The sequence below is a fragment of the Bufo gargarizans genome, chromosome 7, assembly GCF_014858855.1.
Source record: "Bufo gargarizans isolate SCDJY-AF-19 chromosome 7, ASM1485885v1, whole genome shotgun sequence".
Taxonomy (NCBI): domain Eukaryota; kingdom Metazoa; phylum Chordata; class Amphibia; order Anura; family Bufonidae; genus Bufo; species Bufo gargarizans.
The window spans coordinates 55,074,030-55,099,208 of record NC_058086.1 but is presented as its reverse complement, the minus strand read 5'-3'; the positions used below and the strand labels follow the sequence as shown (position 1 = coordinate 55,099,208).

Below are 25,179 nucleotides of genomic sequence, written 5' to 3'. Positions count from 1 at the left end.
TTTATACAACAGTGAGATGGTCTGTTTCGGTAATTTATCATGAGAGGCAAGCTGTTCAAACCAAGTGGGAGCATTGGGATTTCTGGATATAATTTTTTGAAGTGACTTTATGGATTCTACGTCCTGTCCTGATTTAACATTCTCCTTTGTTTGTACTTTAGCCCCTTTAGAGGTTTTTTCATTTATGTTTTTCACTCCCTGTCTTTCTGGGGTCAAAACATTTTTTATTTTTCCGTTCACATAGCCGTATGTGGGCCCGTTTTTTGCGGGACAAGTTGCACTTTCTAAATCCACCATATAATATTTCAAACAATATAGTGGGGAGCTGGAAAAAAAAAATCCGAATAGGGTGAAATTGGAAAAAAAAAAGGCAACTCTACAACAGTTTTATGGGTTTTGTTTTTACAGCGTTCCCTATACGCTAAAACTGATCAGTTACTTCCATTTTCTGGTCAGTACAATTATGGCAATACCACATATTTATAGTTTTTCTTGCGTTATTATGCTGAAAATAATAAAAACTTTGAAAAAACAACAACTTTTCTTTTCATCTTATTGTGACCCCTATAACTATTTTGTAGTTATGTGTATGGAGCTCTGTGAGGGCTCATTTTCTGCGGGGCGATCTGTACTTTTCATTTATGCCATTTTGGGGTGTATGACTTTTTTGATTACTTTTTATTTAGGATGAGAATCGACCATTTTGCCATTATATATATATATATATATATATATATATATATATTAATAGTACAGATGTTTTCGCAAGTGGCGATGCCCATAATGTGTATTTTTTATTTTTAATGTTTTTTTATTTTATTTTGGGTTAAGGGAGTTATTTAAATTTTCATTTTTTTTTTGTATCCAGATTTCATGGTCACTTTTGACAACAGCATCTTAAATGTCCACGACTGGCATTAGCCATGGGTGTCTGCGAGCGGGCACAATCTTTAAAGTCCCGGCTAGTTCCATACATGCATGGAGCTAGTCAGGAAGGGGTTAAAGGGGTTGTGTCATCTCAGACTTTGATGGCATATCTTAGTAATATGCCAGAAAAGTCAGATAGGTATGAACCTGTACCTATATGACATTGGTGGTATATTGCTAGGATATGCCACTAATGTCTAAGATGAGACAACCCCTTTAAGTCTCTCACTCAGACCATCACTACAACCAGAGAGAGCCCCACTGTACTGACTCAATTAGAGCATCACACATTACATTGATAAATGCAATGCCCTTCTGTGGCATCTTTACCTAGGCCTATCAAGAGTAATTTAGAATTGACATCCTGTTATTCTATTCTACACCTACTATTATCATTAGGATTACCCTTCAGATAACATCTTACCCTCACAGTAGCCTTAAAAGGACATCTATCTAGAAGGTCTTATGATTTGTCTTAATGACTACAGATGGACAATATTTTGTATTTAATTTCAAGGGTATAGTACTGCCGAAATGGAAAACAGCCAAAAATTCTAAAGAAAAGATCTCTATGAATATGGTTTAAAAAGAATCTGATGTGTGAATAGCCCTAGTGAACTTTATAAGTTTATTTGCAGGTTATCTTAAAAACAGACAGCACAAAGACGAGAAAATCAGTTGTGTGACTATAATACAGTGAGGTAGTTATTACAGAGTACTTCAACTGCCCAGATACAAATTGGGAAATGTACACCTGTGGATCTCATAAAGGAAACAGGTTTTTGTCCAGTGCAAGATCCAACTAGAGGGAAGGCCCTACTGGACTTAATAACCAATTAACTTGACAATAAGAAAAGATGCAGGTTGAGGGGTACATGGGAAATAGTGACCATAATATAATACATTTCCACTTCTCTTTCGCTAGGGTATTTTATGATTTTGCTTTTAACGTCATTGACTAGGACAACAGACTAAAAAAACGGACTAAAAATGTAAAAGGAGACAATAATCAACATAAAGAGAATAAAACCCTAATATGCTCTTCAATTATATAAATTGTAAAAGGTTAAAACTAAATATCGGTGATGGTATTCACAGAGGAAAATAAAATGTCAAGTGAAATGTAGGTTAACAAAATAAATGCTCCATTAAATGTTGCCTATTTGAAGAAGTGCATCGCTGCCTATAAAAAACATAAAAAATAAAAGCACTAGGTCCAAATGGCATACACCTCTGTATCCTAAGGGAGTTAAGTAATGTGAGAGACAGACCCTTATTTCTAATAATTAAGGACTATACAATGGCAGGTTCTGTTCCACAGGACTGGCGCATAGCAAATGTGGTACTAATATTCAAAAAGAGGTCATAATGTGAGCCCAGAAACTATAGACCTGTAATTTAAAGGGTTGTGCAGGCAGTATATATTGATGACCTATTCTCACTTCCCCCGCCAATGTTTGAAGATGAGGCGGCGCTCCATGCGATGCTGCTTCCACTTCATTACACTGCCCGTTGTCTCAGAAGTGCAGTGTATTTACAAGTACTCGCACCGTTCACTTGAATGAAGCCAGTACTTGTAATTACACTACACCGGAAACAATGCGCAATGTACGGAAGAGAAAGTAGCACCTCATCTTCAAACTAATTGGCAGGGATGCCAGGATAGGTCATAAATATAGGGTTGTTTCGATAACATAAAAAAGTATTGCGATACTCGATGCCATTTGATAACACGCAGAAAAAAAAAATGCCCAAAAAAGCCACGTGCATTCCGCATTTTATGGAACATCCGGCCTATAATCGAACAGTCCTATCCTATTTTTTGGGGGGGACAAGGTGACAAAAAAATTTTTTTTAAATGGCGAATCGCGCAGTTTTTCATTTCTTTTTTTTCTTTTACGGCTTTTACCGCATAGTTTGGACTTTTCGAACATGGCAATATGTAATATTTTATTTATTTATTGTTTATATATTTTATATGTAAAATTGGGAAAGGGGGTGATTTATACTTAATTTTTTGGTGTGTTTTTTTTACAGTTTATTTATTAACTATTTCCCCCCTTAGGGGCTAGAACCTGGGATCTTTTAATCCCTTGTCTATTCACCCTGATAGAGCTCTATTAGGGTGAATAGGATCTCACACTCTCCCTGCTGCCCTGTGTATAGTGCACACAGCAGCAGGGAGCTGACCATGACAGCCAGGGCTTCAGTAGCGTCCTGGCTGCCATGGTAACCGATCGAAAGTCCCAGGATTACACTACTGATTTTAATACTCGGGAGGGGGTGGAGGGCGCACTGCGCCACAAATGTTTTTAATACTGGGAGGGGGGCGCACTGCACCACCAATGATAATTAGCGTTTAATATACAAATACAGTTGGCGGGAAAGAAACACATTGCCGGCACCCGACGTCTGACAGGGCGCTGCGATCAGCGGCAATTAACCCCTCAGGTGCCGCACCTGAAGGGTTAACTGACGCGGATGGCAGCACCCTGTCAGTGGCAGGGTGCCGGCAATGTGTTTCTGCCGCAGCCTGCATTTGTAATGTATTAAACGTTAGTTATCATTGGTGGCGCAGTGGCCACAGCCCCTCCCCTCCTCCGCCCCTCAGCGCTCTCATTGGAGGCAGCGGCAGCAGCAGCACAGAGGAGGGGGGGGGGGGGAGACTGCTTCCTTCTTCCCTGTGCTGCTGAGATCAGCGTGATCCATATTTTCTGATACTAGGCTGTGCAGTAGCACAGACTAGTATCGATTAAAGACAAATCCCGATATCGTATCGATACCAGGCTAAAAGTATCGATTGGGTATCGAAAGTTCGATACCCGAAACAACCCTACATCAATATATACTGCCTGCACAACCCCTTTAAACCTCTACTGTGGGTAAATTGTGTGAATGTTTTCTAGAACATGCTATCCTGGAGTATCTCCGAAAAATATGTTTTAGGCCTCCTGCACACGACCGTAGGTGTCCTGTTGCCGTATTGCGGACCGCATTTGTGGATCTGCAAAAAAGGGACACCGTTCTGTGTGCATTCCGCATCACGGATGCGGACCCATTCACTTGAATGGGTCCGCAAATCCGGAGATGTGGAACAGAAGCACGGAACGGAACCCTACGGAAGCACTACGGAGTGCTTCCGTGAGGTTTCGTCTCGTACTTCCGTTCAGCAAAAAGATAGAACATGTCCTATCTTTTTGCAGAATGGCCGGATCGCTGACCCATTAAAGTGATCCGCTGCGGCTGCCCCACGGTCGGTGTTCGTCCATTGTGGCCCGCAATTTGTTTGTGTGCAGGAGGCCTTACTCTGTAGCATGGGTAGGGGAGGCATTTAACAACAGGTTCTCTACGTGGGAAACCTAACAGTTTCCCCCATCATGCTGCATACATCTTGGCAGGGCTGGTTTTAGACAAATTTTGGCCTTGGGCAAAATGGAAAATGGGGCCACAAATGCTGAAATATTGTCCCAACAATACAGTCACATTCATTCAAATTGAATGGGCGGCATATAGAGACCTGCAGAGCTGATCTCTAGTACTTTAAGGGGTCTTGCTGGGGTCTTAAAAGTTTGCTTTTAATGTTTTTTCTTCCCATTTGGCCCAGACCACCATAATGACTTATTTTAGTCATGACTCCTTGTCTGCAGAATTTGCAACAAAGACATCTTTGGCTCCTAGTTTTTCCATCATCCAGCCTACCTTTTCCCAACCTACATAAACTTGGGTGGATACTCTGCAGAATTTCCACACTGGGAAAAAAAATGGAGATATCTGCCAGAATTCCACAGCAGCAAAATCTGCACTAAATCATGTGGATTTGGTTGTTGAAATCATAGCATAAATGCTGTCAGTTTCCGAACAACAGGTCACATTATATGCAGATTCGGTTGTGGAAATGTTCAACAGCGTGTGAATGATATTTTTTTTATCATACATTTTTTGCTACTATAAATGCTGTGGATTTTCCTATACTCAACTCTATTGAGAAAAAACTACCAAGTATCAGTCATCTGTGACCGTACTCTAATAGTGCTGACAGTTTCAAATCTAAATTCTGCTGAGATTCAGTCCCTTGTACGCTTGAATTATATATCAAAAGTGAAAAAGTACAGTTTAATGCTAATTTCTAACATCTAAAACCAGAAAATGTATTTTTGGCCTAATATTCAACGCTCTTCCCTCAAAACATACAGCAACCTCAGAAGCTCAGATCTAGGGTTCACATACTGTAAAATGGGTTATAATCCTTTTCAGCCGAGTTGATCTTCAGGTTGGACTATTTGAAACAGTAGGAGGTGTACATACCATAGAGGCATGTTGTCCTGGTCTCAAAGAGGCATAACCCTAATGGGTCTCATCTCCTTTGCCACTGGCTTGCAAGAACCTGCCAAGAGTGGGTAGCAAAACGCAATACTATAATGGAAACTTAACTTTGATCTTTGCTAATGTGTCCTCTCTTGTCTATGTACTGGTTGGGCAGCAGAGTTATGGAGAGAAGTTGGGTTTGCTGGGTTGGGGAAATGGGTAATTGCCCAGGTCTCCCATTTCCTAGAGGGCCACCAACCAATGGAACACTAAGAGCAACCTAAGAGTATGGCACATAAACCTTCACTGCCTTTATCCACTTGTCATTTTAACCTTAAAGGGCTTGTCCAGTATTTAGATATTGATTGGCTATGCTTGGAAGAAGCCACCAGTATCCGATAGGTGGGCATCCAACACCCCACCAATCAGCGGTTCAGGAATAGGCACTGTGTAGTGGATGGAGCACAATTGATGGAGCTGTGTAGCTACAGCACCTTCGTACAGCACTTGAGCTACACTCTTGAAAAGCTGTTCACTGGTGCTCGGTGTAGGAGCCCCACTGATCCGATATTGTTGGCCTATCCAGAGGATAGGACATCAATATTAAAATAACGGACACTAGCAAGTCTCCGTATAGGGTTCCCGCCTTTCCTCCCCTCCTTTCTCCCTTGTCGTTTCTCTCTCTCTTGTCCGTGTCTTGTTTTTTTGTCCCTTGTAATTGTTGAATTTTTTTTCTTTTTGGTACTACTCCTCTTTTGCGGTTATTACTGTTATTGGGATTTGCTCCCTATTGTATTAAAAAACTATTGTTGCCTTATGTATTCTACATTCACTAATAAGGATTTTGTATTCACTCTGTAATCTTGTCAATACTTTTTCTGAAAACAATAAACATTTTGAATGAGAAAATATGGGACACCCCCTTTACCCTGTCACTATTTAGGAATTGCATGGTGGTACTTGGATGCAAAATGGCATTATTGTGTGGAGACTATATGGCACTATTCTGGTATAAATTTTTAGGTAAAAAAGTTTACGTGTCTATGTTTTTTATACTTTACATATTTTGAAAGTATGAGAGCAACCGTCTAAAATGACCAAGCAGAGGGGCCCCATTCTCTATAAAACGTCTTCTTCATGGTCAAGATGAAGATTCGATTACATAATGCTACAGTAAAATCCAAGGGACTGCAGAGGCAATACCCACTAATCATACAGTCCTGATCAAAAGTTTAAGACCACTTGAAAAATGGCAACAAAAAAAAAAATTTACATTGTTGGATCTTAACAAGGTTCCAAGTAGAGCTTCAACATGCAACAAGAAGAAATGAGAGTGAGACAAAACATTTTTTGAGCATTCAATTAATTGAAAATAATGATTAAACTGAAACAGGCTGTTTTTCAGCTGATCAAAAGTTTAGAACCACATGCCTTTAAAAGGCCAAATCTGTGCAAAGATGTGGATTCATTGTCATTTTCTGTCAGGTAGTCACACATTGTGATGGCAAAGGCAAAAAAACTCTCCCTTTTTGAACGTGGTCGGGTTGTTGAACTGCATAAGCAGGGTCTCTCACAGCGCGCCATCGCTGCTGAGGTGGGACGCAGTAAGACAGTCATTTGGAATTTCTTAAATGATCCTGAGGGTTATGGAACAAAAAAGTCAAGTGGAAAACCCCAAAAAAATTTCACCAGCACTGAGCCGGAGGATCCAATTGGCTGTCCGTCAAGACACTGGACGATCCTCAACCCAAATTAAGGCCCTTACTGGTGCTGACTGCAGCCCCATAACCATCAGACGGCATCTGAGACTGAAGGGCTTCAAAAACAAAAAACATCTTCAAAGACCTCGTCTCCTTGAACGCCACAGAACTGCTCGTTTGGACGTTGCAAGAGAGCACCAAACATGGGACATTCAAAGGTGGAAGAACGTTTTATTATCTGATGAGAAAAAATTTAACCTTAATGGTCCTGATGGTTTCCAACGTTACTGGCATGACAAGCAGATCCCACCTGAGAAGTTTTCTACGCGCCACCATAATGGTCTGGGGTGCCTTTCCTTCAGTAGAACAATGGAGCTCCAGGAAGTGCAGGGGCGTCAAACGGCCGCTGGCTATGTCCAGATGTTGCAGAGAGCATTCCTCATGACTGAGGGCCCTCGTCTGTGTGGTAACGACTGGGTTTTTCAACAGGACAACGCTACAGTACACAATGCCCGCAGGACAAGGGACTTCTTCCAGGAGAATAATATCACTCTTTTGGCCCATCCTGCGTGTTCCCCTGATCCAAATCCAATTGAGAACCTTTGGGAATGGATGGCAAGGGAAGTTTACAAAAATGGACAACAGTTCCAGACAGTAGATGGCCTTCGTGCGGCCATCTTCACCACTTGGAGAATTGTTCCCACTCACCTCATGGAAACGCTTGCATCAAGCATGCCGAAACGAATTTTTGAAGTGATCAACAATAACGGCGGAGCTACTCATTACTGAGTTCATGTTTGGAAGTTGGATTTCTGTTTTGGGGGGGGGGGGGGTTTAGTTTTTTTTGGGAGGTGTGGTCCTAAACTTTTGATCAGCTGAAAAACAGCCTGTTTCAGTTTATTCGTTGTTTTCATTAAATTGAATGCTCAAATTTTTTTTGGTCTCACTCCCATTTCTTCTTGTTGCATGTTGAAGCTCTACTTGGAACCTTGTTAAGATCCAGCCATGCTAAATATGATTTTTTGCCATTTTTTAAGTGGTCTTAAACTTTTGATCAGGACTGTATAATGATGGTTGTAGCCTGGTTGCAGTCGTTGGGTCTCTTGTGGTCTAGCTCCTTGACCTTACCACCAATCATCATGATCTAACACATCTGACCACCCAATTGTGACAAATGCAGACCAATGTTACACCTTCATTATTTTTTTAAAATTGGTTAAAAACAAAGTCCAGAAAGCGTCAATAGACCCGAAACAATAGAGACATTGTGAAGGAAGACTCAAAAATTCCACTTATTTCAAATGATATATTTTTGTAAAATTAGAAAAATCACACCTCGTCCAAACAAATCATTAGCTTCATCTTCAAATAAATGGAAACCCAAAACTTATTTTTTTTTTCGGTGTGGAGAAAATTGTATGGACAGGATTAGTGCAGCCCTTGTAAAGTAGAACTACGGTCTGATCTCAATTTTATAAAACAACACACAGAAATTAACATCAGATCTCTTACATTTCAACATTTTCACTATGATGTCTTATTGAGTACATTATGGGAAATTTCTCACGGAAGAACGTGCAATTCGGTACAGAACAAATCACACCAGAACAGTTTTTCGGTTTATGACAATTGCACTGACAAAATTAGATTCACGTCAACATTTTCCAGATCCCTTTGGCTGTCATCAATAATAACTTCTCGCAATATTTTATAAGACGTTTTAGCCCAAGAAAAACTCTGCCAGATTTGGAGGCAAAGGCTTCTTTAGTAAAGGAGAACTGGGCTGGAAAATGCATTCCCGTTCTAGAACAAGCATGGCAAATCCACTGGCACTTGCTCGGTGTAATGGCTGTGGACTTAAGTGGAGAAAGACACGCACATGGGAGCGGCCAGTTCTTCACATTCTCTCCGTCTATGTGGCCACCTTAGAATCCCATTCAGGGGTCATCGGCTTACTAGGGCAAAACTAATTTAAAATGTAGCATGTTTTGTTATATGGTGTAATTGCACTGATCATATAATATTAATAAAAAAGATCTGATAAAAAAAAAAAAAATTATTTAGCATGTTGAAACTATGCACAAAAAAATAAATAAAAAAAATAATAAAAAAAAGGTGTTGTCCACACATGTTTTGACAAGAAAAATACTAAAAATAAACTATAAAAATTACATGCAATAAGAAAAAACTAAAGTTTCTATGGCTTCATATGTTTAGGGCTCCTTAGGGTGATTTAACACCCAATTTTCATGTAGTGTTTAAAGCTAGAAGTGGATTCAAAAGGAATAGACATTATAGAAGGTTAAAAACTGCATCAAAAATAACACAACAAAACCCGCATCTTTAAAAAAAAAAATTAAACCTGTGTGTAAGACCACCCTTTGGCCACTTTCGTACACTCAGTATTTGACTTTTCAATAACTGATAATCCTGAGCATCTGATAATCCAGCACTACTCCTAAGGGCATCTGTCAGCAGTTTTTTTTACCTATGACAATGGCTGACCTGTTACATGTGCGCTTGGCATCTGAAGGCATCTGTGTTGGTCCCATGTTCATATGTGCCCGCATTGCTGAGAAAAATTAGGTTTTATTATATGCAAATGAGCCTTCAAAAACCAAAGGAGGGGTTGCAGTTACACCTAGAGCAGGGATGCTCAACCTGCGGCCCGCCAGCTGTTGCAAAACTACAACTCCCAGCATTCCCTAATAGCTGTAGGAGGCCCAGGCATGCTGGGAGTTGTAGTTTTGCAACAGCTGCTGGGCTGCAGGTTGGGCATCCCTGACCTAGAGGCTTAGCTGTCTCTGCACTTTGATTGACAGGGCCAGGTGTGGTGATGTTTTCACTGCCTGGTCCTGTCAAAGTACAGGGGGCACAGCAGTTGCAGAGAGAGCTGAGCCTCTAAGTCTAACAACAACGCCCCCGTTGCTCCTAGAGGCTCATTTGCATATATTAAAACATACCGGTAATTTTTCTCAGCAATGCGGACACATATCAACATGGGACCAACACAGATGCCTTCAGCTGCCAAGTGCACATGTAACAGGTCAGCCAGTGTCATAGTTACAGAACTGCTGACAGGATGCCGGATTAATGTATTCTACTGTAATATTGGTAATTACACATGGGTGTAAAATTCTATTATGGTATATTGCCCAAAGGAAAGTGATTTGAAGTAATGCCCCTATTCTAATAGGACCCCCAAATGACGACCTAGCAAACAAAGGAAGCAGACGTGGGGACTCCGCACACAGATTACTGAACGTGGCGGCTCTCCGGAGACTGACGGAATTAATGAGCTCATAATCTAAATAAGCAGCTTTTATATTAACACAAGCCCCTTCTTCTCTATGTCTGCGCGGCATCGTACAGTATTAAACAGCATCAAGCAAGGCTGAAAAATGTGGAGTCCCAGCTGCTGTAATATATCAAACCCTAAAATCTGTACGTGATTTATCTGCCAAATAGCGCTGTGCTTTAGGACTCTTACGTATTTTTTTCTGTGTCCGTTCCGTTTTTTTTTTTGCGGATCGTATGCGGAACCATTCACTTTAACGGGTCCGCAAGAAAAACAGAAGTTACTCTGTGTGCATACCGTTTCTGTTTGTCCATATTTCCGTTCCGCAAAAAAATAGAACATGTCCTATTATTGTCCGCATTACGGACAAGGATAGCACTGTTCTATGAAGGGTAAGCTGTTCCATTCCGCAAAATACGGAATGAACACGGATGTCATCCGTATTTTTTGCGGACCGCAAAATACATACGGTCGTGTGCATGAGCCCTTATACTGATCTCTATATTACCCGCAAACACAAAATGGCCGTCACACCCCTAAATATTAAACTGAGATAATATGTCAGTACTGGCTGTAGTCCTCACAGGATATAAATGTGGGGACACATAACAACCCATAATATCACATTAAAACCCATATTATTAGGGAAAATTAGGAAAACTGAGCAAAACTAGTGCAAAGAAGAAGGGGAGCCGCCTGTTGATCATAACAGCCAATCAGACTTCGGCTCTCATTTTTCAGAGGCCCTTTGTAAAATGAAAGCAGTGATCTGATTGGTTGCTATGAGCAACCGCTTCTCCATTGCACTACTTTTAATCAATCTGCCTTACTTTTTGACATAGTAAATCAGAAATATATAAATGTTGTCCCTAGCCACATTGTGCTGTGATAATACACAGACATGTCAGTTTAGGAATTGATACTTAAGCAATTTCTTAGTACATTTTAACTGGTCTATTTTTCAGATTTCAATACTGGGTTAAGCTTGCTCCTGCCATATGTCAGTGAATAGAGAGGGACCCGTTTATCTGTCAGGGTCTTAAAAAGAGAAAGTTAGAGGATCATACTCATCACTAAAACATATATAAAGCAGCGTTAAAGCGCTAAAATGAAGTCTACAGCCTCATACATACTGCCGCATGAGGGAGCTGCCAGACAAAAGGAGCGTGAAACCACCTCACAGATCGGTCCTGTACATATCAATAAAATGAGGCCTATAAACCTATACCATGTGCCAGTATACAGCGGTATACAGATTGATGTGGCATATGAAATGTATCATGGCGTGCTGTATTATTGTGGTAGATACCTCAGTAAGGTTTCCAGGGAAGGCTATGGAGCCTCACAGAGGCAGAGTACACTGGCAATGAAGTACCAGGGCCGGGGCACAGGCCCTTGCCACATACATAAGCCCTTATATGCTTATTGAAAAGCATTAAACCATAAAATGGAAAATATCTACATGTAGAATGACCGACTATACAGAGACACATCCCGTCTTGTGTCCCATAATTAGCCATATTTGTTATTCAAGATTTTCGGAAAGCTGGGTGGTAACTCCTGTGGAAGCCTTAAAAAGGTCTGAAAAATCTGGGTAGCAACCAATATTATGGGCACTGTTAAAGGGGTTGTCCAGGATTGGTTTTCTATTTCAACTACCACCACGACCCTCCCCCAGAGGTCACATTCTCCACTGCAACAAACGACTGGCCTCAGCAATGAGAGGTTCCCAAGTGGCATGTCACTGCTGGGCCACAAACCACATCCGGATATGTCACCGCTGAGGCGGTCATTGGCATGCTTGTGACCCTGCCCATGTGGACACTGACAGACAGTGAACGGAATACCAGTGAAGATGGTAGGTAGCAGGTAAGTATAGATTAATAAATAAAAAATAATAGTGGACAATCCCTTTAATGGTGGCCATAATAGATTTTTCAAACACAGAAATCACAGCTGAAAATAACAATTCAAGGACATTTATCAGGTAATTGGATGTAAGGACACTTGGCACAGGAGGAGCAGACCAAGGGCTCATGAACACGAACGTCGGATGTTTTGCGGTCCGCAAAACACAGATACTGGCTGTGTGCATTCCGTATTTTGCGGAACAGAAGGGTTGGCCCCTAATGGAACAGTCCTATCCTTGTCCGAAAAGCGGGCAATAATAGGACATGTTCTATTTTTCTTTTACAGAACGGCCATGTGGACACGGACTGCGCATGGAGTAATTTCCTTCTTTTTTTTTTTTTTTGTGGCCCCAGTGAATGGATCCACATACGGGCTGCCAAAAAAAACGGAACGGAGACAGGAAAAAGTATCTTTGTGTGCATGAGCCCTAAGAGCGGTGTGTATACTTACCAACATTGTAGTGTCCCAAAAACCCTCACATATGTACAGAGTTTACATAAGCTTGACTCATTTGCATCCAGGACAGCACTCATTTTCCGGGACCGTCACTGAAAATTGTAGACAGTCTACAGAACTGTAGGCAACCGTGGATTTGGGACGCTGCCTACTATAGGTCATGGGTCCCTTACAAGCACTATATCCATGATAACCTTCATTTAGTCTGCTAAAATGAGAAGCAGTTATTCCCTTATTTTTGTAGGTCCTCAAATTTTAAGGAGAGCCAGAGAACCAAGGGGGTGTGGGCCTCTCGTCACCATGGGACCTTAGGCAGTGACCTAATGAGCAGTCTTCTTCTGACACTACATAGCCCATCACAACTGATCTGCTTGCCGACCACTTTTACTTAAAGGGAAGGTCACCTATAATTTTCCTGTTACTTAAAACCAGAAAGCGACACATATCCTTTATTCTAAACTGTATCTATTTTCTGATTGAAGATTGATTTATTCTATTTGCTGAACATGATTACAGGGGCGGCCATCTTGCCTGACCTGTTAATAGCATTTAGAAGTATGCTTTAGGAGCAGGCACGTGGGCACAGGTAAGGGGAACCTACTGACTTCTAAGGGAGAGCTCCTAGGCATGATCTTTGACTTGTGCAGAGGTCATTCTGCAGGGAGGGGGAGTAAATAAGCTGTTATATCACCTATTGTGAATGGTGGATCCCAGGTTATCTCTACATAGGTGATAATATAATAATCTTTAATAATAGGTGATTTCTGTCCTTCAAGTCCTGCCTGAAATAAGGAGATGACTGCTGAAAAGTGATATGTACAGATCAAAAGGTGGCGCCTATTATTAGACTTAGCAACCAATGCAAAAACGGCAGGATTTTAGAATTTTGGGAAGTTTCTGAATAAGTTGTCAACATTCAAATATTTAGATACTTGTGTCAAGGAGTCAGAATGAAGATTAAGCAGTACATTAACATGCAGGGTATATAAGACCGCAGATAACACATGAATATATCACAGCTTGTGCACAAACTCAGCACTGCTACATTGATGTGATTACATTAAATGTATAATAGCCATCAATACATACAATATATACATTATATGTATACACACACAATAGCTGTTATTTACTGATTCACAGTGACTGCTAAAGCTAACTTCATTTTGCAGACATGTCCATAGTTGAAAATAAGGCAAAGTTTACTAGACATACATCAAATTTGTGAATATGTCCTAAGGGCATTTGGTATTTGTATGAATTTGGTATTTGTATTTTGGGCAGTTTCATAAATTTGGTGCATATTTGGTGATGTATTAGTTGTGTAATGATGCATCAATAATTACAATTTCTCGCTAAAGAAAAACTAGTGTGACCTGTCGTTGCCAGTTTTTTCTAGAGCAGAAAATGTTGTGTGTAATGTGATGCATTTTTTATATATATATATATATATTTATACACACACAGGGCCAGATTTATCATTAGCTCAAGTCATAATAATGGAGTGAAAAAGTTGCAAAAAAATGCGCAATTTCACTCCAGTGAGGACCATGCTTATCTTATGAGACTTTTTAATAGAACATGCGACTTTTTCATAAAAACGTGCGAGTTTTTCGTAAAGACGTGCGACTTTTGTAAAGCTGCTTACTGACGGATAAACTGCTACCGTCAAACCACATTTATTACAGTCTTAAAGGGCCGATCATAAATCTGACTTGGCTAAAACTGACTTTAGCCATATGTGAAAGTGGAGTGAGCTGTCAGAGTCATGATAAATCTGGCCCAATGTGTGTACTGCGCTTGCCTCATTACACGTCTGTTTTTATGCTTAAATCTGTTAAAAAGCGATTAGTGTTGCCTCTGTGCAGAGGGATTAGTGTTGGGTCCGCGTGTCATCCGTGTTTCACTGACCCTGCACAACTGAAAAATAATTTTGAAAGCATTTCTTCCTAATGAATTGTGAAAAACGATGGCATCCATTTTGCATCTGTGGTTTTCACAAAACCGTAGACTATAATGGGCGTGATGGATCCGTGAACATGTACAAAGTAGAGCATGTATCCGTGCTAAAAACATGGACCGTGCTAAAACACTGATGTGTGAATACATGCATTAAAATGAATGTGTATGTGTGCTGTCCACTGGAGAACACGTACAGCACACGTCCGTGGAACACCGACGTGTAAATGAGGCTTAACGCATGGAAGAAACTGTTTAATGATAAATTCAGCCCTTCTACATCTGTATATACACTATAGCAAAATCGGCACAACTCATCATACATAGATCAAGTAGTTATCTCTGGTTTTACATAGGACTGCAGGCAAACCTATGACAGCTCAAACATATTACATCTGCGCAGCTGCAGTTGAAGCGAGGATCGCAGCGTTGCAGGCTTACCCTTCATCCTGCTGTGGTGATGCCGAGCAGTAGTTACTGGTCCTGTAATAATCGGATCCTTAGAGAAGCAGAAGATTTACATGTCTGGTAGGAATGCCCGCCTGTGCCGGGTTAGAAGATACAGTTCATAAGCAGAGAGGGATCTGCGGACGGAGGGAGTAGTGACTGAAGGAGGTCTCATCATTAGCAGAATTTGGCATACACCCCTCCATCCATAGCACACACCCAAATGATGCTAGACCCTACTACAGTACTGACAAAATACAAGGTCTCCAACATTCGGCAAAAGTACAAGTGGTTGCACCTCCAATTTACATGTAAATGATGTTTATGGTATTATTGTAAACCCCCATGAAATAGGGTCTACTACAGAAAGAAAGAAGTCAGCTCCAACCCTCTGTCATGAGAGAAGTCCGTGCACGAAGCAGGCAATGTACTGAATCCAAAGCAAAATCCCAGCACATGAAATTTATTGAACATACGTTAAAAGTTACCTGAGCCCATACCGCAACGCGTTTCAGATATAAATCCTTAAGGAGGTCATGATTACGTTTTTTTGGGTTTATCTGAAACGCGTTGACCGTAGCGTTCTCATGTAATGTTTAACCCCTTAGACCGGGCCAATTTGTATTTTTTTCATTTTTGATCTTTCCTCCCCATGTTCCAATAGCCATAATTTTTTTTTTCATTTTTCCGTTCACATAACCATATGAGGGCTTATTTTTTGTGGGACAAGATGCATTTTTTTTTTAATGCCACCATTTAAGTTACCATGTGTTGTATTGGAAAATGGGAAAAAATATTATTTGTGGGGTAAAATTTAAAAAAATTTAAAAAAAAATTGCCATCACTGCGTTCAGAGTGCTAAAAATGACATGACATCCTTATTCTGCAGCTCAATACGATTACAGCGATACCAAACTTGTATAGTTTTGATTTTAATTACTTGTAAAAAAAAAAAATTTCAATTGTAAAAAAATATAAAAATATTTTCTTTGCAGCCACAACTTTTTTATACTTCAGTCTACAGAGCTGTATTAGTTTTTTTTTTTTTTCCGTAATGGGCTGTAGTTTTTTTGGTATCATTTCTGTGGTACGTACAACTTTTTAATCACTGTTATTCAATTTTGTGGAGGGGACAAGATGACAAAAAAATTGCGAATTGTGTGGTTCATTTTTTTTTTTTCCATTACAGCATTCACCACACAGGAAATTTAAAAAAATATTTCAATAGTCCAGAAATTTTTGGACACTGCAATAACCTATTATGTTTATTTTTTAATTGATATAAATTTTGTCTTTTTTTTTACATTTTATTTAATAACTATTAGCCCCCTTAGGGGACTAGAACCTGGGATCTTTTGATCCCTTGTCCTATTTACCCTATGAGGGTAAATACGATTCTGCCACTGTCCCTGCTGAGTTGTGCCTCGTGCACAGCTTAGCAGGGAGCATATCATGGCAGTCCTGGAAGGCTTCAGAAGCGTCCAGGCTGCTATGGTAACCAATCGGAGCCCCACAATTTCCCTGCGGGCGCTCCGATCGGATGGCGAAGGGAGCCGCATCCTTCTGCCTTTCCTCACAGATGCCACGATCACGTGCAGCAGCCTACTCCATACAACATATCCATACATGCACGGCCTTATGCGTTAAGGGATTAATGTAAGAAGATGCTGGATTCTGATATACGTGTCCTAATAGGCCCTAAGGAGAGATTTCAAGGACAGTATGTAGCAGGGATCAGCGACATACAACTCCCAGAATGCTCTATTACCTTCTATGGGAATTAGAAGAACAGCAGAGCATGTTTGCATGCTGAGTGTTGTAGTTTCACAGCAGCTGGAGAGTCAAAGGTTGCTGATCCCTGGTATATTGACTCCAGAGTCAGAAACATACATAGAGCAGGGCTGGAGGGTACGTGCACATCGTACTACTCAACCCTCCATTACAAGAAGAATTAAGTAATTTTACAAATAGACTTGATTATAAATAGTTTATCATTTGTGTCTATTCAAACCTGTTGCCATAGTAACAGACTACAACAAAGCCCTGTGTAGTCATACTCTCTTCCTGCTGTCCCGCAGAAGCAGCAGCATCCATACTACAGACCGATTGTGTTTTGTTGGTGTGTTTTTATTTTATTTTCTGCCATTCATTAGAATCCATTATATACTTTTTGTTTCAGACCATTTAGAACAGAAGCATTGTGCTAATGTGAACAGAGCCTTATAGAAATCCAGGCAATATATACCATAACTTTTTAATGATGGACCCGACCCCCCTTATCTTTTTCTAGCTACATGAGACATTAATCCTAATAACTTTTGATATCCAGTTTTCATATTGCTGGTGTATGCCTATATGCACTTGATAAAGGGAATATATTAGAAAATGACCTATTACTTAAATTAACTTTTTACATAAAAAAAAAAATATATATATATATATTTTTTTTTTCATTTTATCACATCATTACCTACTCCTCAGTAGTCAACCCATTATTACAGGGAGGAATACAATAAAATTCAACACCTCTATCATAAAGCTGGAGGCAGATGGGTGATGTCACAACCACCCCCTCCCTGCACAGGGCATAGAGCATGCCCACCACACTTTCACACAAGTCATTGGGGGTAATTTATAAAGACAGGCTTTTTACGCAGGTTTTTATTCCCCCTCTGTGCTGCAGGTTGGCAGATAACAGCAGCGCAGGTAAAGACCCAGTTGTCTAGCCGTCTTAAACTGGACCTTGTAAAAGTCATTCGGATCTTTACACCAATTTTTTCTGCCTTCATCACATCAGGGGTCTTTTATTATGGCCGTGCAACAATATTTTGTTGTATTTAGTTCACGGCGTATTCGGCTGCTGGGTGGGACGGGGGTGGAGAGAGGGCTTGACAACGGGTGCCATGCCATCCTTTAGGGTTCACGCACATGAACATTTTTTTTTTTGTCTGCATTTTTTGCTGATCCATTCCAGACCCATTCACTTTAATTGGGCCGCAAAAGATATGGACAGCACACCGCGTGCTATCCGCATCCGTACGTCCGTTCCATGTTCTATTCTTGTCCGCATTACAGTCAATGATAGGTCTGTACTTTTATGGGCTGGATGTTACGGCAGTCCTTGCGCCAAGTGTAACAACTATTTCAGTACTTCTGTTGATAAATGTGCCGGGGCTGATGTTCCGGCCCCTGACACTCGAGTGTCAAACGCAGTGTAGAAACGGTCACGTGACAATATTTTAATTTAATAGGTTAAAATAACTAACTAAATAATAATAAAACATAAAATCGCAAGATGGCTCTATTGTTATAAACTGGTTTACTGGTCTAAAAATGATAGTAAATAACCCCCATTAAGTATTAAGAACAGACACTCTCTCACCTCTTTTTAAAATCTGCATCAGAGACCTGAACATGGCAATAATCCAGCCTGATATCACTGAAGTTAAACCGTCTAAGGACTCATGCAAACAAACGTATTTTCTTTCCGTGTCGGTTAGGTTTTTTTTTTGTGGACTGTATATGGAACCATTCATTTCAATGTGTCCGCAAAAAAAACCCAAAAAAAAACGGAAGTTACTCCGTGTGCATTCCGTTTCTGCATGTCTGTTCCGCACAAAGATAGAACATGTCCGATTATTGTCCGCATTACAGACAAGGATAGTACTGTTCTATTAGGGGCCAGCTGTTCCGCAAAATACATACGGTCGTGTGCATGAACCCTAAATGATATTTGGTGTGGTCTTTAAAATACTACATTATCTGTATTCTGTATTGCAATATTGCTAAATTAGTCATAATCAGTGCAAAGGGGGAAAAGGGACTCCATTCAAATGGGCATTACCCGCACACCACATACAATAAGAGCAAAAAACAAACACACAATCAGCACATCCTAATTCGCACGTTCATTTCAATGGTTGCGCAAAAAAAAAAAAAATGTACTCCGTATGCATTCCGTTTCTGTATTTCCATTCAAAGATAGAACATGTCCATTATTGCCGGCAAATCTCGTTCTGTGGCTACATTCAATACAATGGGTCCGCCAAAAAACGGAACACATATGGAATGTACTCCGTATGTCTTCCATATCCGTTCCGTTTTTGTGGAACCATCTATTAAAAAAAATGTATGCCCATCCAAATTTTTTCTATGTAATTACTGTATATGCCATACGGAAAAACTACTGAAACAAAAAACGGATCTGTTAAAAACGGCCCGCAAAACACTGAAAAAGCCATACGGTCGTGTGAACAAGCCCTTAGTTTGTATATGTTGCTGCTGTATTGTGTTTCGTTTAATAAACTGGGTGGTAATATACCGCCCTTTACATCACTATAGGACTGTCTATGAGTCAGCAATCCCAATGGTAAAGCCCCCACCACCTCCCATAATATTGTAATAGAGTCCAAGCAGAGGGCATAAAACGTTCCAGAAATCCAAAATGTCCAGTTTACTCACATCTTAATAGTTCCATAAGCTTGTTGGAAAGTTTGAAGTCACAAGAGCAGCAAAAAGTCCCTGAAATCCTACCTTTGCTGTAGAAAAGACAGTTAGCTCCCGGCATTTCACTGATGGATCATCCTCCTTCCTCCATCCGTTTTTGCATTTTAGCTCCTTACCCTGCAACCCCCTATGAGTGCTCTGCAGACACACAGTGTAACTTACTGGTACTAGCTTTAGAAGTATACCTGCGCCCCCTAGTAGTCATTATGCAGTACTGCAGAACAACCACTCAAGGTTAGGTGCCAAGAGGTGCTTCATTTTCTTTACATCCCAAGAGCTAATTTACATATTATAAAAATATAATGATGCAATAAATATTACAAGCACCAGCTATTACAACTGGTCACTATGTAAAATCAATTGAAAACTACAAAATTGACGAATTCCATGTAAAATAAAGCGATGGGCCTGTGTGAATTTACCCTAAGGCCTCTTTCACACGCAGCAAACGCAAAGTATCCAGACTGAATCCTGACCCATTCATTTCAATGGGTCTGCGCACATCAGTTTTCATGCATCTTCTCTGGATTCAGGAAAAATCGTGGCATTCCGCAACAGCAGGCCCCTAATAGAACAGTCCTATCCTTGTCCGTAATGCAGACAATAATAGGGCATGTTCAATTTTATTGCGGAACGGAAATACGGAAACGGAATGCACACGGAGTAACTTCAGGTTTTTTTTTGTGGACCCATTGAAATAAATAATTCTGTATAGAGTCTTCAAAAAAATAAAAATAAATGGAACGGTCACGGAAAGAAAATAGGTTTGTGTGCATGAGGCCTTCGTTGGAAAAGGGTGAAATCCCGCAGCTAAAACCGCAAACATAATTGACATACTGCTCATTTGGAAAGCCGCACGGCAGGTCAATTTCTGAACAGAAAAAAAATAAAAAAATACACAAAGTCTCCTAGTGCCAGCTGGGCATATACCCATGGTGCTGTGTCCCCCAATGCCATGCACGAGAAAGAAAAAAAATACGCAAAGTGTACATGTGAATTGTCTATTCTCATACACTTTGCTGGTACTGTACTATGCTGCGGCTTTTCTGAAGGGGAATCCGTGCATGTAATTCTGCAATGTGTCCTGGTGGCCTAAGGATGGTGTAGACTTGTGTGCAGAAAATCCGCACTATTTGTTGCTGTTTTGGTGGTTTTTATGCTTTTGATGCTGCAGATTTGACACTGATTTTCCGCAGACCTCACCCTTCAATTGAAAAGTGTGAAATCCACCAAAAAAAAAAAAAAATGCAACAATTGACATGCTGCAGATACCAAAATCCGCACGACAATTTCAATTTCTGTGCCAGAAAAAGTGTACACGATTTGTCTGATCTAATACACTTTACCGGTTCTGTGTTACGCTGCAGTTTTTCCGCACAAATTGTGCGCTGTGTGCTGGCACCTTAAGACCTTATGCACACACCCATATTTTTCATCCATGTGCCATTTACATTTCTACGGGGCCATGCACACATCCGTAATTTTTGTATATTCTGCGTTTTTAACGCAATGCTGGCCCCATAGAAGTGAATGGGGCTGCGTGAAACTCGCATCACATCCACAAGCAAGTGCGGATACGATGCGTTTTTCATGGATGGTTGCTAAGAGATGTTGTTCGTAAATCTTAAGTTTTTTAATACGCGTGTGAAAAACGCAATAATGTGCATTGCACCCGCGTGATAAAAACTGAACGCAATCGCAGGCAAAACTGAATGAATCACGCATATTTAACTGAACGCATCCGGAACTAATATGTATCGCTCGTTTGCAAGAGGCCTTTAGGATGCTTGCACACCATGCAGATTGCCTGCAGTGTAATACAGAACCAGCAAAGTGTATGCGATCAGACAAATCTCATGGACACTTTGCTTTATTTGTGTGTGAGCTTTTTGTTGCCTTTTTTTGCGTGGATGTCACCCTCTTCAATGGAAGGTTGAGATTTTTGGGAAAATCTCTGCAAATTTGCACCAAAAACGCGATAGTGCAGATTTCGTTTTGATTTTCTGCAGATAAATCTGCACTGTGTAACGCCACCCTAAGGTGACCTGCACACGTTGCGCAATACTGATGTTTTTTTCAGCGCGGATTCCTGTGTTGAAAAACCACAGAATATTACAGTACCAGCAAAGTATATGGTATTACACAAATATGAGATTTCTAAATCAGCAGCGTGTCAATTATATTTGTGGTTTTAGCTACGGATTTCACCCTTTTAAAAACCACTGGATTTTGGTGCGGACATGTTGCAGAAACGCACATATATCAGTAATTGGAAAAGTGTGCAGATCTTATGTGTGTTCACCGGTGTGCAGGGGGCCTAAAGGTTCCTTCACACACACACTCACACACTTGTTTTTTGCTGACTTGATCAGCAATTATTTTTAATAGCGTTTTGCTCATATAGTGTGTCTTAGCACCTTTTTTTTAAATGGTATTTATTAAATTTTTAGGGTTTTATTTTTTTAGAGGAAAGTATGTACCCCCTTAAACATCACTTCCTCTGTAGAGCTGGATGTAGAAATAAATAGTAAAAAACAAACAAAAAAAAAAAACAAACACCAACTCCATGCTCACTAAAGGGTGGCTTTCACCAGAAAACTCCAGATCCAGCATTGGAGCTGTTCAATGACAATACACAGTGTGATACCCCTGAGGAGAAGGGCCTTCCCTGCCGCTGATTGCTATAGGGAAAACCAAATTACGTACCGGTAATTCCCTTTTCATGAATCCTCCATGACGGCATACCATGAGAGATGACCCGCCTCCAACCAGGTAGGGACAGGAAGTATAAGTTTGACTCTCCTCCGGCTCCTCCTCAGTGTCTTTCTGGATCGACAGCCTAGAGAGTGTTCTTTCGAATCTTTTTTTTTTTTTTTTTTTGCACACCATCACACACACCATCACCTATGTGTAGGCCTATCATAATCTTATGAACGTATATATTTACATATACCTTTTTTTTTTTTTTTTTTTAGGGTGGGAAACCCCTATGCCGTCATGGAGGATTCATAAAAAGGGAATTACCGGTACGTAATTTGGTTTTTCCCTTTCATCCTCCATGACGGCATACCATGAGATATAACATATTAACAACTTTAGGGGGGGATTATAGCTTGAAGGACTTTCCTCCCAAAGGCTAGATCCTGACCTGCCTTAACATGGATTCTGTAATGTTTAATAAAAGTATTAGGGCTAGACCAGGTGGCTGCCCTACAAATTTGCTCTAATGAAGCGTTTGCCCTCTCTGCCCAAGAGGCCGAAACCGATCTCGTAGAATGAGCTGTAAAGGCTTCAGGAGGTGATTTCCCTAGCGCTTTATATGAATCTGAGATCGCCGTCTTAATCCATCTTGAAATGGTATTTTTTGTCGCTCTCTGCCCTTTGTTTAAGCCAAGAAACTGAACAAACAAGGAATCCGTCTTTCTGAAAACCTTCGTGGCCTCTAAATATATAAGCACTGCTCTCCGCACGTCCAACTTATGAAACCTCTCCTCCCCTTCTGTTTTCGGGTCGTCACAAAACGAGGGAACCAATATCTCTTCTTGCCTGTGAAAATTAGACACAACTTTGGGAAGGAAGGAGTTGTCTAACTTAAACGTAATTCTATCTGCAGAGATAACACAGAAAGGTTCATTAATTTTCAGGGCCTGGATTTCACTAACCCTGCGGGCTGATGTAATTGCTACTAAGAACAGGGTTTTAAGTGTTATATATTTTATAGAGACAGATGATAAAGGTTCAAAGGGGCTTTCTGTTAAACCTGATAGAACTAAATTAAGATCCCATGGTGGAGTCATAGCTTTCAATGATGGTCTCAGTCTATCTGCCCCTTTAAGGAATCTGACAACCCAAGAATGATTTGCAATTTTTTCATCAAAAACTGCACTAAGGGCTGATACGTGAACCCTCAGAGTATTGGGACGAAGACCTTTCTCCAGCCCAGACTGTAAGAAACCTAGAATTGAAAGGACTGAAAATTTTCCAGGGGATACTTTTTCTTTTACACACCAGGTATTAAAGGTTCTCCAAACCTTATTATAGATCTTAGAGGTTGTCTCCTTTCTACTGGCCGACATAGTATTGATGACGGGATCTGTCAGGCCTTTAGCTTTTAAGATCAACCTTTCAGGTTCCAAGCTGCCAAATGCAGCTTTTCCACCTCGGGATGGAGAAGGGGACCCTGCGATAACAAATCCTGATCCCAAGGAAGGATCCATGGACTTTGGATTGACATGATCTTCAAAAGAGGAAACCATGATTTTTTGGGCCATAAGGGAGCTATCAAAATAACATGGGCTTTGTCTTGCCTTATCTTCTTTATCACCCGAGACATTAGTTGTAGGGGGGGGGGGGGAGGCATAAGCTAGATGGAACCTTCATTTTATAGAAAAGGCATCTATGCCTTCGCTTTTGTCTCTTGGATTGAGGGAGAAGAAGCGGTCTACTTTTGCGTTTGTGGCTGAAGCAAAGAGGTCTATTTGGGGAACTCCCCACTTTTGGGTTATTTGGAGAAAAACTTCCTTCTTCAGACTCCACTCTGTTTGATATATCTTGACCCTGCTTAGGAAGTCTGCTTTCACATTTAAGCTTCCTTTTAAATGGACCGCTGAAAGGGATCTTATATTTCCTTCTGCCCAGGAAAAAATCTTTTCTGTTATTTGACTCAGACATAGGCTTCTTGTTCCGCCTTGATGGTTTAAGTACGCTACCACTGTGGTGTTGTCTGATCTTATTTGGACATCCTTTCCCTCTATGTCTTGACTCGCCACTTTTATGGCCTCCCAAACTGCCATCAATTCTTTTTGGTTTGAGGACAAAGTTTTCTGGTGGTTTACCCAGGCCCCCTGGAAATAGTGATGAGAGTAATGCGCTCCCCACCCCCAAGGACTTGCATCTGTAGTGATGAAAACCTGCTCCTCCGTATTCCACGGAATTCCCTGGCGTAGGTGGCTTACTTGCTTCCACCACTGAAGACTCTGATTCACCGAAACAGGAACCAGAACTGTCTGTTCCAGAGAGCTCTGGCTTCTGTCCCAGCAGGCCAGCGTCCACTGCTGTAGAATTCGAGAGTGGAACTGAGCCCACTTTACTGCAGGGATGCAAGAAGTCAGGGTCCCTTGTAGTCTCATGGCTTCTCGTATCGAACAGGATGGATGACTCTGAAACCGTGAGACCTTTTCTACCACTCCAGAGACTTTTTGTTCTGTAAGAGACGTTTTCTGACGAGTGGTGTCCAGGGAGAGACCCAAGAAAACTATTTTCTGGGACGGGACTGGCTTTGATTTTTCCCAATTTATTAGCCATCCCGCCAGATACAGCGTCTGGCAGGTCACAAAGAGATTGTTCTCTAGTGACTGTTTTGACTCGCCTACTATCAGTAGGTCGTCTAAATACGGAATGATCAAGATATTCCTCCTTCTCAGGTGGGCCACTAGTTCCAGCATCACCTTTGTGAAGACCCTGGGGGCCGAGGTTATCCCAAAGGGTAATACCTGGAATTGAAAATGGAACAGAACTTTCCCCAAATAAACCGCTATCCGCAGGAACTTTTGGGACTGTTTGCATACTGGAATGTGGTAGTATGCGTCTCTTAAGTCTAGGGAGGCTAAAAAGTCCCCCTTTTTCAGCAGATTCACGGTTGATCTTATTGTCTCCATTTTGAATTTGTTG

General features: G+C 40.8%; 1 protein-coding gene across 2 annotated transcripts in view; it reads right to left on the bottom strand.

Annotated features, from left to right (window-relative positions):
• GLIS1 (GLIS family zinc finger 1) overlaps positions 1-19,602 on the bottom strand; it is a 124,772-nt gene extending 105,170 nt beyond the window's left edge. The window contains exon 1 of one of the 2 annotated variants that reach the window (XM_044301902.1): positions 19,537-19,602. In XM_044301902.1, coding sequence (XP_044157837.1) covers positions 19,537-19,570 — 34 coding nt within the window. In that variant the 5' untranslated portion in view covers positions 19,571-19,602. Of the gene's footprint in view, positions 1-14,997; positions 15,113-19,536 lie in introns of those variants that run through there. The other variant, XM_044301903.1, reaches the window with a different exon arrangement.
• Between the last annotated feature and the right edge of the window lie 5,577 nt (positions 19,603-25,179).